The sequence below is a fragment of the Varanus komodoensis genome, unplaced genomic scaffold (assembly GCF_004798865.1).
Source record: "Varanus komodoensis strain SLA01 unplaced genomic scaffold, ASM479886v1 scaffold5, whole genome shotgun sequence".
NCBI lineage: Eukaryota > Metazoa > Chordata > Lepidosauria > Squamata > Varanidae > Varanus > Varanus komodoensis.
The window spans coordinates 3,260,654-3,274,749 of NW_025336087.1; the positions used below are offsets into that span (position 1 = coordinate 3,260,654).

General features: G+C 43.4%; 2 protein-coding genes across 3 annotated transcripts in view; both read left to right on the forward strand.

Moving 5' to 3' along the window:
- The first annotated feature begins 877 nt into the window (after window positions 1–877).
- The window catches only part of ITGA1 (integrin subunit alpha 1), an 88,646-nt gene continuing 75,427 nt past the window's right edge, over window positions 878–14,096 (forward strand). Inside the window, exon 1 of one of the 2 annotated variants that reach the window (XM_044445941.1) lies at window positions 878–1,241. In XM_044445941.1, coding sequence (XP_044301876.1) covers window positions 1,148–1,241 — 94 coding nt within the window. In that variant the 5' untranslated portion in view covers window positions 878–1,147. The remainder of the gene's footprint in view (window positions 1,242–14,096) is intronic. The other variant, XM_044445940.1, reaches the window with a different exon arrangement.
- PELO (pelota mRNA surveillance and ribosome rescue factor) lies at window positions 10,016–14,020 on the forward strand. The gene is made up of 2 exons (XM_044445942.1): window positions 10,016–10,954; window positions 13,285–14,020. Exons 1-2 carry the CDS (start codon window positions 10,229–10,231, stop codon window positions 13,714–13,716), a joined length of 1,158 nt encoding a protein of 385 aa, XP_044301877.1. The 5' UTR covers window positions 10,016–10,228; the 3' UTR covers window positions 13,717–14,020.

Below are 14,096 nucleotides of genomic sequence, written 5' to 3' on the forward strand. Positions count from 1 at the left end.
CTCAAGCTAAGACAAAAGTTGCCCAAGTCAATGGTAAAGGACATGGATGGAGCATCTGCTGGTACCTCCACTGCTGCAGGAGTAGAACCAATGCTTTTAATCCTCCAGACCTTGCACAAATTAGAATCTGGCCCCTCACGAAAAAAAAAAATAGTTACCAAACCAGAATCTAGTGTTGCAATTCTTGATATAAAGGTCTATCTTGTCTATCAATAGTCCTCTGTCATTCCCAATTTATACTTAGGAAACTGAATGTGAAAAATATTTACAGCCATGGATTGATTGAAGACTGAGATGAGGTCTGTAAAGCAATTTAGGCCGCCCTAAAAATGATTCACTCATGATTAATTTTAAGTGCATGAGAAAATTTGCAGTATTGGCCCACACAAGTTGGATTCCAAAAACATGCTCAGAACATGAGAGTCTCTCTCTCTTTTCCTCCACCCCATTTTCACAAAGACTTACTTTACGGTATATGCTACAATATAGAACAGACATTTTTTCAGAGTGATGTAAGTAGAGTAAAATTAGACTAACAAGGGCCACCTCAGTCTGGAAGTGTTTTGGAATCTGAATTTAACACATACTTCTTGTAAGAGAGGTTTGATTTGCTTCTTGCTAAGAGAGCATTTAAAAACACAGCAAAAAAAGAAAGGGTGGAGAAATGGAAAAAAGTCATGGTCAAGGGGTGGGTCCCAAAACCTGCCTTCTTGCCGTCAGTATTTGGTAGAAGTTGCCTGGTAGCTGGAAACTCCCCTTAATTATAAGCAAGCAGATGTCCCTTTAAGGTTTGCCTGCAGCCTACAGACTTCAGCCTAAACACTAGCTGTTAAAGATCTGACTTTATTTGTACATGTCTCTGGGCTCTGGGATCTTGCCACGTGGGGGTTTCAAAGGCTCAGCGCCCACTTGGGATAGGACGCAGGACTGGGGGCTAATAAAAGGGGGGGGCAATTCTCTTGATGTGTGAGGGGGGACGAGACCTAAAAGGCTTGAACAACAAACAGGAAATGCCAGGCTCGGCTGCTGCTGATGCAAATACAGAAAGGGACCAGAAGCAGCAAGAGCAGCAACAGCATTGTGAAGTTGGCAGGCGCTTTGAGAGCAACAGATCCTCTGTTTGCGTGTCCAGTTTATTTTTTCCTGCATGCGTTCCTTGGGCATTGCAACCATGGGTTCTTGCTCCCTGACTCCCTGCCTCAGCATCTCAGGTGTGCCTGTTCCATGCTTGGTAATGGCAGGTAAGAACATCTCTGTCTCTCCCCCTCCCCCCTCCTCCTTTCCTCTCCTCTCCTCTCCTCTCCTCTCCTGAGTCTTCACCTCTTCCAAGCTGTAATGAAAGGGACGCTCTTCTTGGATCTCCCCAGAACTGTGCAGTTGATCACTCCCACTTCTTTCAGTCTGCCTCCTTCTGAGCCAATGCCAGGGAATTCTTTACAACCTGCGCATTTTCGGTGACAAGAACTGTGAAACGGTGTTGTGTTGTGCATTTTGCGGGTACTGGAATGGGAAATGTGAAAGACCAAATGGGAAATGAGAGATCACAGAATTAGCAGATGTTTGGAGAGTGAAGTGTGAACTGTGCCTATTTAAGTGCACAGGAGATCAGAAAGATGAGCTATTCCCTTTTTCTCTCAAGTGTAGTCGCCAACGAAACATGTGGGATTTCCAATAAGGAGTTCATGTTCTTGAGGATTTCTTGCTGCAACACAGGATGAGAAAAGTTCAGGTTTTCCTGACGGCAGTCATTTCTGTTTGGGGTGAGAGGTGGGATGGAATTTGAGGAAAGGAAAATGGAAGTTGGGGCTGAGAGAAAGGAAATGAAGATAATCCCAGTTGCTTGATGCTATGTAAATCTCAGAGGGTCAGCTTTGCTGAAATACGTAGGCGAAGCAGAAAAGGGGGGTAGTTCAGAGTTGAGAAGGCTGAGAGTTGCCTGGAAAACTTATAGATATAAGCCAAACGGAGAAAAGGAAAGGCGCTTTTGTGTGTGTGTGTGTGTGTGTGTGTGTGTGTGTGTGTGTGTGTGTGTGTTGCTGTTGTTTGTGTCCTGTAATTTGGCTGTAGTTCATAAGCCACTTTTGACAAGTTAGGTTTATGAAGCATGTATAGAATAAGTGTTTTAACGTTTCAAATTTTGTCTTCACTTGGGGGGTCGTTCTTTGGAAATACACATACTGTAATTGCCTAAACGTCTGATTATAGTAATTTGGGTTTACCAAGCAGTGATGGCACTTCGCATGCCTGCATCATAGTATTATGTAACATCCAAAATTATAGCATGGCACTACTTCTCTTTCTACACTTTGTCTATGGTGATTAGAGTGGGAGATTTTTAATGCTGCAAGTTTCAGTACTCCATTTCTGGACTTCTTTTGCAACAGTGGTTGCAAAATTAGAACCACAAGTAGTCAAATAAATTAATTTTGAAAATTACTCTAAGCTGAGTATCTAACCACAAAAGCAGTCTTGATATTATGAAGGAAGTCTTTGATCTTCAAAGGGGTACTTGGTCAGTGCATGCATTCTTGTTCATTAAATATCCTCCAAGTTCCTGAAAGATCACAGCAAACAGAGAATGGAATATTTCTTTTTGATTTAAGTATTCCTCTCTTAGATAGCCTTCATAAAGGCCATAGTTGAAAATTGGATGGAGACTGGAATAGGTGAACATTGAACTAGTAAAGAAGGGACAGCATAATTGCAAATCCTTAATTTGATTTCTCGTCACTTGATTGTTCAAGTTGATGTCTGGCAGCTAAGCAGTGGAACTGACTCTTCAAAAGGGTCTCTATTTTATACATCATGAGGTAACACAGATGTTCTAACTAGCATTTAACCACTTCATCCTTAAAAGTCTTTGCTGGATGCTAGGCTTCTGCTAATAAACCATAGTGTGGACTGACCTTAAGTTCTCTTTGTGTTACATTTATATCCCACCCTTTCTTCCCAGAAGTGTATACAATCCTCCTCCTCTGCATTTTATCCTTACAACAACCCTGTGAGAGATGAGAGGCAGTCATGGGCCTAAAGTCACCCAGACAGCATTATCGTCAAGAGGGGATTAGAACCCAAATTTCCCAACTCCCAGGCCAACCTTAAGCACTATGGTATACTTGCACTAATGGCAATAATAATCAAACAGAGCATTCATATTTAGCAGTGATATATGCCAGAACAGCAGTTGCTGGCAGACAAGAACAGATACCTATTGCCTTCATGCACCTCATTTGCCCTGTAAAAGTGTGTGTGGGGGGGTTATTTGTCTATTCATAAAATGGCTTCCATGGTAGGCAAGGCTGGTCATGAAATACTCACAGTTAAGTGTTCAATTCCTGGAACTGGCATTTAGAAAAGTAACCTATTCCAAGTATCTAACTAATCTTTGTGATCTTAATTATAGTTTGCAGGAAGGATTTAAAGACTGAACTTATAAGCATGACAAGTCAGCACAATTCACATTTCCTTTCCTTTGAAAAATCACATTACAGAACATAAAAGTTAAGGTATTGCAGGGTGAAGTCTAATAGTTTCCACTGGAGCTTCTGAACTTGTGGAAGCTAAAAAGATGCATTCAGGCTTTACAGGTTTGCAAATGCCATTTGACAGGGCTCCATAGGTGGCATAAGCTGAATCCTGTACAGGATGCCAAATTCTGCTCCAAAACACAAGGGCCCATTATTTTCTTTCTGTCAAAATTATAGATCACTGTAAATCAGCTACTTTGCACTGTTGGTGTTTCTCTCTCTCTCTCTCTTATTTATTTAATTTATTTTTCGATTTATATCCTGCCTTTTTCCTACAAAGGGCTCAAGGCAGCTTACATCATTCTCTTCCTCCATCTTATCCCCACAACAACAACCCTGTGAGGTAGGTTGGGCTGAGAGTCTGTGACTGGCCCAAAGTCACCCAGTTCGCTCCATGGCTGAGTGGGGACTAGAACCCAGATTGTCTGAGTCCCAGTCCCATGCTCTTAACCACTACACCACACTATTTTTTTTAAAACTTACTTATTTTTTAGATTAGGCTCATCAACCCTTATGTACAGTACCTTCCCTAAACATTTGACTTTCTCCGGTGTTGTGAAAAATGGGGCTCCAGGTGAAGACAAATCTATGATTTTCCTTTACTGAAAAAAAATGGAAAAATGTGTTTTAAAGTACCATATATATCAGCATATAAGACAATTCTGGGAACCAAAAATAGCAAAGCAAAAATTGGGGGTTGTCTTATATGTCCAACATATACTCGTATAAACAGCCCAAAATACTGACCTTGTCTTATACGCAGGTCACCGTGTGTGTGTGTGTGTGCGTGCGTGTCTTCCAGGTCACTTGTACCATGTGCTATTATGTATGTATCAGTGTTTCAGACTACCCTCAAAACCAAAAATAGCAAAACTAAACTTGGGAATCATTTTATACGCCCAACCTCTGAGAAACACCAGAAAAACAGCCCAAATATCAACCCCGCCCCCCAGCCTTATATGCTGGTATATATGGTATCTTGGATAGTTGTTTTATCTATCTATAAAACAGAGGAGGCTGTGTTTAACAAACCTCTGCCACCTGATGTCATCTGTTTTTAAAAAAGCTTTTTTCCTCATATGTTTGTCAATTCCTATATGACAAAATAACAATCCAGTAAGTGCTTGCTTGCCTGCTTTTTTGTTCTTCTTTAAAAACAGCTTTAAAAATACTTTGACAAAGTTTGGATTTTGCTAGGGAGATCCTATCATCTTTAGATGTTCTCCATTACACAGGAGCAAAAGTTGCTATCAAGCAATTTTGTCTGGCTTTTACAAACACAGTTCAGTACTTTCCATTACAAAAAAAACAGCTAAGGCACACTCCTATGAATGTTTAGATAGAAAAAGTCCTACAAGTCCCACCATTCCTCAGCTACCAGCTTAGTTGTGCCACTTCTTTTTAGCATGTTAAGCAAAGGGAATGAAAATGGGCACCACTTCCAGAAGTAGTAGTCCTGTTGAGTTCACATGTGTAAAATCCGTAAATCTAAGGTATGGCTTGAAAAGTTAGTTAGATAGGAATGTGTCTGTCCACAAACGTTCTGCCACATGGCTGGGTATTTTAAACAAGGTGGAAACAGGAAGCACTACATTGGATGTTTTTTTGCAGTTAACAATAGATTTTATCACCAGCTTTTGCAAGAAAAAAGGTGTGTTGTGATTGCATTGTCTTATGTTTAAACACTGTTGCAACTGAAAATGCAGTTGGTACATGTGGTATTTGCTAATATATTTTATGAATCCTTGTTTTCCACTGATTCCCCTTTGCATCCATTTTGCATAACTGCTTTGCCTGATAAATAAGCCAAAGTTTGTGTACAATTGTTTCTCAATCACTTTCTGAACATTACACAAGAATAAAATGAGTGTGCTTGCTAGAAGACTGTAACACACCTCATTAACAAGCAAAACTGTTTCGGGATATAGACTGTTACTTACAAATGCAGAATAGCCATTTATTATCTTAAACAGATAAAATCTTTATTAATTTGATTTCAACATTTATAACCAAGGGTGAAATTCACCATCTCAAAAATTGGAATGGGATTTATATACATCAGCAGGCCTCTCAATGCCTGACTTATATACTTGGAAAGTTAGCAAGTCCTGCTGATCTTAGTAGATTCTAAGCTTTGAGATGGTCACCTCTGCCTGTTGATTCTGAAAGGACAAAAATAACTATTAATTGTACCACTATTGTAATGTTTACTATCAGAAAAGGCAGGTTTGGAGACACACTTCTGTGATTTTCTATCTTGAGTGCTAAAATAACTGGACCAGCCTCAGGCACTCTGGAGCTGGAAGGGCATCATCTGCTGCTCTGCCTCATGCAGCAAACTGGCATGGAACAGCTCTGACAAAGAATTTTCAGCACTGGAACCACAACCAAACACTCAAAATTTACCGTGAAGTGTTGGCTGAAAGAAATTTGTTCCACCTTTCTTTCTGGGGAAGAGCTAGTTCTTTTGGAAAGCAACAACGGCTTTTTCACAGCCCTATAATCCACAGGATTCATTAAAATATGAACTCTATTGGAAGTATTCCTCAGTTAATGATTTCTGTTTGGAAAAAGTCTATGGCATGTCCACTAAAGGGAACCTAGGGACGTGCAACTTGGGGTGGTGGTGGGCCAACAAGTCATCTCTAAGGTGAAGCTATGAATGAAAGGCCTCCAAAATCTCACATGCTTGACAGGTCGGATCAGCTCCTGGAAACTCAAGGCTGTGGCCCTTTATGGAGTCAGTCCATCTCATGTTTGGTCTTCTTCATCTTCCTTTGAGTTTCTCCAGAATTATTGTCATCTCCAGTGAGTCTTGCCTTCCCATGATATGACTGAGGCATGACAGCCTCAGGTGTATCCTTTTTGCTTCCAAGGAAAGTTCTGATTTGATTTTATCTAGGACCCACTTGTTCACCTTTCTCTCAGTCCAGGCTATTTGCAAAGCTTTCCTCCAGCAGCATGTTTCAAATGCATCAATTTTCTTCCTGTCAGTTTTCTTCACTGTCCAGCATGCATACCTATAGTGAAACTTGAGCTTACTTTGCTTTTAGAGTGCATTAACTGAATTAACAGTATCTGAAATCTGCAGCGACAATTTCAATCACTAGTGGCAGACCTTTCGAATTAGACTGTAACTTTGTAATCCTTATATTCTGAAGCCAGTGAAATGAGCAGAATTATACACCTGCTCTGTTCCCCAGGATAGCTCCTTCTCAGAAGAATGGAGTGCAGACTGAAGGAGCATCATGGTAGAGGATATGCCTAGCGCTCTCAGTGGACATGGTGAACCTAAGGTGTCCAACGCTGACTGCAGCAAAGTCACCTGAATGTTTCTCTTTATCAACTACAGATCTATTCCAGCTCATGCAAATTTTGTAATAATAAAAGGGCTTGTCTGTCATTGTCATAATGCCAAAACCTAAACACCTGAAAATTGGCGTGCATATTAAGGAGACCTTAGTGGCGGACACCTCTAGGTTTTCTTTCAAAACTACTATATGAATTTATTTTAAAGTGTTGGTGTGTTTGAAGCTTGCACTACTAGGTTCAGTCAGATTTCAGGACTAGATCCAGCTCCTAGCTTTGCAGACAACTGTTTAACTTTTCTTGAAGGTGTTCCTGTCTCAGCCTATGGGCTAATGCAACCCATGTATGGCGGGGTCCATTCACTCATGACTGTTTGTCATTGAGTCATAGAAACTCATCTCTCTGTATCTCAGTTATCATGAGTGATCCGCCCCCAGGGAAGGGTGTAATGACCTGCTGCCTCCTTGGTGGAAAGGAGGCTCTGTGCTGCCTTTGCAGCACCCTGTGGCATGGAATCTGATGCCTGAGGATCACAGGCTGCCTCACCCTATTTCCTAGTTGGGCAAAACACCACTTACTGAGACACTGGTAAGACTCCCAAAATTTGTGAAAGCCAAGGTGTTCAACAGGTTTATTCCCAGTGATGAACCTGACTGCAATTTATACATTTTCTACTCTGGGAGAATTATTTCATCTGCATTCAGATCACAAAAAGGGCAATGGATCAGCTACACTTGATGTATTCCACTATTCTGGGGATATAATATCCCGCTTGGAAACATAAATGGTGCCATAAAGTGATTCTAGGCCTTCAACATATATTCTGCAGGAGCACAATAAAACTCTGTAACTGGAAAGCAAGTATTCCAATCAAAGGCATTCATTTATTGATAGAAAGGAATGCTTTATCTCTAGCCAGGGCTGACATCATGCACAGCCATGGTTGGATTCCTTCCATGGGTCCACAGCCAAGTAAGAGTCCACTGGCAAGAACTCCTTGATTTCTCCTTTTCTGCACTGCAACTTGCTCAGTGCCTCTCTCTCGCTCTGGCCCAGACAGTGGGGAGGGGGGGGAGCAGTAAATGTCACTGCTCTCAAGCCAGAGCTTTTCCCCAAAGCAAAAGCGACAAAACTGAGGCTGTCATACTTTGGACACATTATGAGAAGGCAAGACTCACTGGAGAAGACAATCATGCTAGGGAAAGTCAAAGGCAGAAAACAAAAGGGAAGATGAAATATGAGATGTGTTGTATCCATTAACGAAGCCACAGCCTTAAATTTAGAGCAGCTAACCTGGATGTCATAGACAGGACCTTTTGGAGGGCTGTCATTCAGAGAGTTGCCATAAGTTGAAGATGACTTGACAGCTTACTGGTTCTCCGCCTATCAAGTGATCAAAGAATATAAGAGGAACCACACTAGATGAGTCCAAGAGTTCTTCTAGTCCAGCTTTCTGTTTAAACAGTTGCCCATGGAATCCCATAAGCAGGATGTAAGTGCAACAGCACCCCCTGCCCAAGTCCCCAGGCAACTGGCGTACGTAGGTATACTGACTCTGATGCTGAAGATGGCTAGTAGCCACTGATAGCCTTCTCCTCCAAGAAAGAATCAACAGTAATGAGAGAGAGAGTGAGGAGCAATAGCAGCTGATGACAATGATAGTGGGAAAGTAGACTCACTGAAGGAAGTAGCCCAGGTGGATGTCCTGGCTAAGGGCCCTCCAAGACCTGGAACTGGTGGTCCTGATTGTCCTGATGCTGATTGCCTCGTAATGACACTGACCAATCCCTGTGGGATCATAATGAAGCCAAATCCGAGTGAGGAGGATGCTTCCTTCCTTCACTCAGGAGCTTTGTATAAATGGCAGCAACTGCAATGTTAGGGACATGCTTGTCACCACTTTCAGACTCATGAACTGACGACACACTGAAAAAGACGGGGGGAGAGTCCTGTGAGAGATTCCCCTGCACAGCCTCCATTTTCAAACAAATAACTTTACAAAGAGAGAAATAGTTGGTTCAATCATACCTTTCAGCACTTGGTAAGAACCTTTCCCTTTGCTGGCACTGTCTCCAACTGCAGATTTTTGATAGTTGGGGAGAAATTACTGTACAGGATGTATTGCACCTAAGTCTTCTAGTTAGTTTGGAGTAACTGTTATGAATGTGGCCCTATTTCCAATCATTCCCATACTGGCCTTACCCTCTTTTGCAGAGCAGGAAGGGGCTTACTAAGCAGGCGGTGTTTAAAAAATAAACTACCCGTGTTAAAAACCACACAGGGTAGTACCATTATTATTAGGCCACCTTCAACCTCACCAAAAAGTGCACAACCTTTTAAGATCGTCATACCTCTTCATCAGGTAGCGTGTTACAAAAAGCAGGTAGCGTGTTACAAAAAGCGACTGGAGCATAGGAGGAATAAGATATGGCTGTTGTGGCAGGATGCGTCCCCACCCCCACCTACTTTTTGTGACATCTTGCCTGATGGCGAGATCTAGAAATCTTAACTGCTAGCACATTTTTGTTGATCGTTAAGCTTTGTGTTTTTGTTTTCTGACCAACGGGGAATAAAAACTATTCTAATGATCCATGGAAGTATAATAATGTGTACCCAGCAATGTGCAAATTGCAGTGTGGCCGCCAGAATCGGTGGAAAAAACGACCAGGATCCTGAGAAAGGTCAAAAGCTGCCCGGGCAAGCGGCCGCAACCACTGGCTAAGCACCCGAAAGCCTACTCACAACCCAGGCGGGCCGGTTCTCGCTCCCTGGAGAATCGCGCTCCGTATTTATACCGCCGGCCGGCCGCCCGCGCGCCCGATCTATGGACCAAATAAGCTAATTCCCTCCCGCCGCCTCCACTCGAAGTCGCCGCTTCAGACTAACGACGCCGGCTCCAGCAGCCGGCGCGTGCCTTACGTCCCGGCACGTCACGTGTGAAGCCAGCATGGCCCGGCTCCTCCTCCGGGTCGCCTGTCACGTGCCGCCTCTCCGCCACTGCGGCTGCCCGGTCTCTCCGGGGTCCGGTGACCGGCTGGGGCTCCTCCTCTGCCGCCCGGCCGCGCGCCCGGCGTGGGGAAAAAAACCTGCTTGTCGCGCGCGGCTCGCGGAAGGGGCCTCTGCCGCGGGGCCGCCGCCGCGAGCGGTTGCAGAGCCGCGCCCTCGCCTCGCCGCCGCCGCCGCCAGCAGGACGAGCGCGTCGAGCGGCCACGTCACCCGCCTCGTCGTGAGGCGCGCAGCCCGCTGGATACGGGCGGCAGCGGAGAGGCTTCAGGGCCGGCGGTGCCTGGGTCCTGCGGCTTGGCGACGGCCTCCTGAGCGGGGGAAGGCAGGCGCAGCCGCGCCTTTTCTGCAAGCGGCTCCCTTGACTAGGTTCTGCGGCCCCCGCCAGGATGAAGCTGGTGCGGAAGGACATCGAGAAGGACAATGCCGGGCAGGTGACGCTCATCCCCGAGGAGGCCGAGGACATGTGGCACGCCTACAACCTGCTGCAGGTGGGCGACAGCTTGCGGGCCTCCACCATCCGCAAGGTGCAGACCGAGTCCTCCACGGGCAGCGTGGGCAGCAACCGCGTCCGCACCATGCTCACCCTCTGCGTGGAGACCATCGACTTCGACTCGCAGGCGTGCCAGCTGCGCGTCAAGGGCACCAACATCCAGGAGAACGAGTACGTCAAAATGGGCGCCTACCACACCATCGAGCTGGAGCCCAACCGGCAGTTCACGCTGGCCAAGAAGCAGTGGGACAGCGTGGTCCTGGAGAGGATCGAGCAGGCCTGCGACCCGGCGTGGAGCGCCGACGTGGCCGCCGTGGTGATGCAGGAAGGGCTGGCCCACGTCTGCCTGGTCACCCCGAGCATGACGCTGACCCGGGCCAAGGTGGAGGTGAACATCCCTCGGAAGCGGAGGGGCAACTGCACGCAGCATGACCGGGCCTTGGAGAGGTTCTACGAGCAGGTGATGCAGGCCATCCAGCGCCACATCAACTTCGAGGTGGTGAAGTGCGTCCTTGTGGCCAGTCCGGGCTTTGTAAGAGAGCAGTTTTGCGACTACATGTTCCAGCAGGCTGTCAAGACAGACAACAAACTGTTGCTGGAGAATCGCTCCAAATTTTTGCAGGTAAATAAAAGGCACAGTTCACCGCCATGAATTCTGTCAAGTCAAGGGAAGGATGAGCTTTATTCAGTCGACTTGTATGGCCTTTCCAAACCAATGCCTTTGGAATGTTTTGAGACTGCAACTCCCATAATTGCCCACTAACATGGCCACTGGCTGAGAATTATGGGAATGTCAGTCCCAGCACATCCCAAGGGTGTGGGTTGGGTAGGGTAGAGTAAGCTGTCTTATAGAAATTGGTGTCTGTGTGGATACTTGCATACATAGTTTCAAAATAAGATTCAAAATAATAGTGTGCATTATATGCAAATCGAATGGCTGTAAACAGCTAAGCAGCAAAAATGGCATATAAGAATTAGTGATTTTATTGTATTCAGCTATTTCAGCAATAAATGGTATCAGAATACTTTCAAATGATAAACACTAATTTATTCTCCTGCAGATAAATGTATTCACTCAGCTTAGATGTGTTAGAGGCCACCTCTTTTGGAACCACCCCACTACACACACACTTGTATATTTTGTTTGCTCAGAGTGGGCATCAAGTATTTTAGGTTAAATCAGATAAGTTCCTGCCTCAGAAGTTTTCAGTTCTTAAGCATATATACTTTGAAGTAATTTTTTAAATTGTTTGCGGCTTGCTTTGAAATAATCATGTTTAGAATTAAGTTGCAAGTCTAGTGGAAGGGAAAATGTAAGGAAAGAAGTTGACATTCAAACTTGAGCATTGCATAATGATCTAATCCCCTCTTGCTTTTAAGCTTTCACCCACTTAATGTACAACTTGAGAGTAAGCTTCAATGAACTCAGTAGGTCTTTCTTCTGAGTAAGCATGCATAGGATTTCATAATTAATCACAAATTTATGTCCTTTTGGTGGTATGAAGAGTTTTCAAATAAACTTGAAACTTGACTAGTCTCTAGACTGGTGGAAACAACTAGAAAAATCACCCTATGTTTATCAAGATATAATTGATCATGAAATAGTTCTGTTCAAAATTTATTTCAGACTAATATTTCTCCAAGTTTATGCATGCTAATAAAAAGTCAACTGGCACTGTTAGTTCAGCTTTATTAATTGTATGACATACAATATTGTACTTGGTAAAGCCAAGAATCTTTCAAATTGCATGCATGGTTCTCCTCTACTTGTAGGCCTAAATTACTGTGCTAAAGCTTTTGGCATAAAAATTAATAAGATTAATCAAAATGCAGCTTTAAAGCATAGCTGAATAAATATTCCTTATTGAAAAGACAAAATAGTCTTGATGAATTGCAAGTACTTTTGATTTAGCACTGTTGCTAACAGCTCCTCCTTTTTTGGAAGGAAAAGGTAAGCAGATGTCCAGCTCTGATACCATTTGCCCAGAATGTATTACTATTAAGCGAAGTATTAACACTCTCTTTTCACTTAGCTAATCTAAATTTGGGAATGCAACACCAGAGAGAGGAAAAAGGGCTGTTTTACAGGGCAAGGAGAGGAGAATGTAGAGGTCAGACTGTACACTATCCTACTGCAGCCTCTTTTCCTAGGGCAAAAAAGCACATCTAGCAACAATGCAGGAGACCAGGATGGTGGGGTGAAGATAGCATCTATCACTGCTTCCAGTGGGTTATACAGAGAACATGTCTCTGAGCTGAGGGCCTACAATCGTAATAATAGGGTTGCACCTTTATTCTTAAAAAAAACAACAGCAACACCCAATGCAACCTTTTTATTTATTCATGGGTATTAAAAGGCTGACTGAACATCTGAGTGCTTGTTACTTTGGAAGCAAATTCCAATGAAAATGCACCAATGAGGATGCATCTCATTGTGCTGCTCTTTGCATTTAATACAAAAGATACTAATAAGAATGATTCCTTAATGGCCATAGAGTTGTGTATTGATCTTCATTTGGTGTATGCTTATTCCAAAGTATGTTCTAGTAGTTTCAGTGAGTATGCTGTACCTCTTAAGAACAGGCGTGTTATTAACTGTTATTCAACAATGTCTTCTGTGTGGTATGAGCATTGTTAAACCTGCAGTTGAGAAAGTCTAATTAAGGGATAAGAATTTTGTTGTTTTAATATATTGAGCAAAGACAAGGCTAAGGCAGAATTCAATCAGGAGGATGCAACTGAACATGGAATCCTCCTTGAATGAGGTAACTATTGATAAATGTACCAATTTTCAGATTGGTAAATATTTTTCTTTCCTAGCAGGAAACAAATCACTTGTGTTCTTGCATTTTTTTTAAACCTGCTGTGTTTCCAAGGAGTTCAATTTTCAAGAAGAAAACAACTGATATCAAAATGGTCAGTTTGTGTTTTCTGTTATTTTTCTTGCTCTAGGTACACTCTTCCTCTGGACACAAATATGCATTGAAAGAAGCTCTGTGTGACCCAGCTGTGACTAGTCGACTCGCTGACACTAAGGCAGCTGGTGAAGTCAAAGCTTTAGATGATTTCTACAAGATGCTACAGCATGAGCCTGACCGAGCATTTTATGGTCTCAAGCATGTGGAAAAGGCAAATGAAGCCATGGCTATTGATACCTTACTGATCAGTGATGAACTCTTTAGACATCAAGATGTGGCTACTCGTAGCCGGTATGTTCGGCTGGTAGATAGTGTACGGGACAACATGGGCACAGTTCGCATCTTCTCTAGTCTTCACGTGTCTGGGGAACAGCTCGGGCAACTGACAGGTATAGCTGCCATTCTGCGCTTTCCTGTTGCTGAGCTCTCTGATCAAGAAGATGAATCTAGTTCTGAAGAAGATTGATGTTGGTATGCACCCTCTTTCTTGATAGCTTACCAAATAGCACAACTTCTGTAGCTGAGAGTCCATTTCCCAAATATTATTTGCCTTTATACAACATTTTACAAAACAAAGCAGTGTGAACACTATTTTTAAAGTGACTGATGAGGTGAGCACCTGGTGTTCTGCATATTTATATATGTTCCTCGATACAATGATCGTGATCGTCATCTCTCCTAGCAAAACTGGACTGGCTGACATAGCTAAATGGTAAACCTTTTGAGTGCTTTGTGGAACATGTAAAAATAAATAAACTGGTACCAAGAAAGATGGGGCTGTCTTGTGGAAATGTTTTCTGTATTTTGCGAAAGTTGGTGTACATTGTTTTTGTTGTCATGCGATAT

What these genes read in the sequence shown, in the direction of transcription:
- PELO (XM_044445942.1), top strand. Translation starts at nt 10,229, where the DNA reads ATGAAGCTGGTGCGGAAGGACATCGAGAAGGACAATGCCGGGCAGGTG. An exon ending in ATCGCTCCAAATTTTTGCAG is followed by an intron (nt 10,955 to 13,284) that starts GTAAATAAAAGG and finishes TTCTTGCTCTAG; the next exon opens with GTACACTCTTCCTCTGGACA.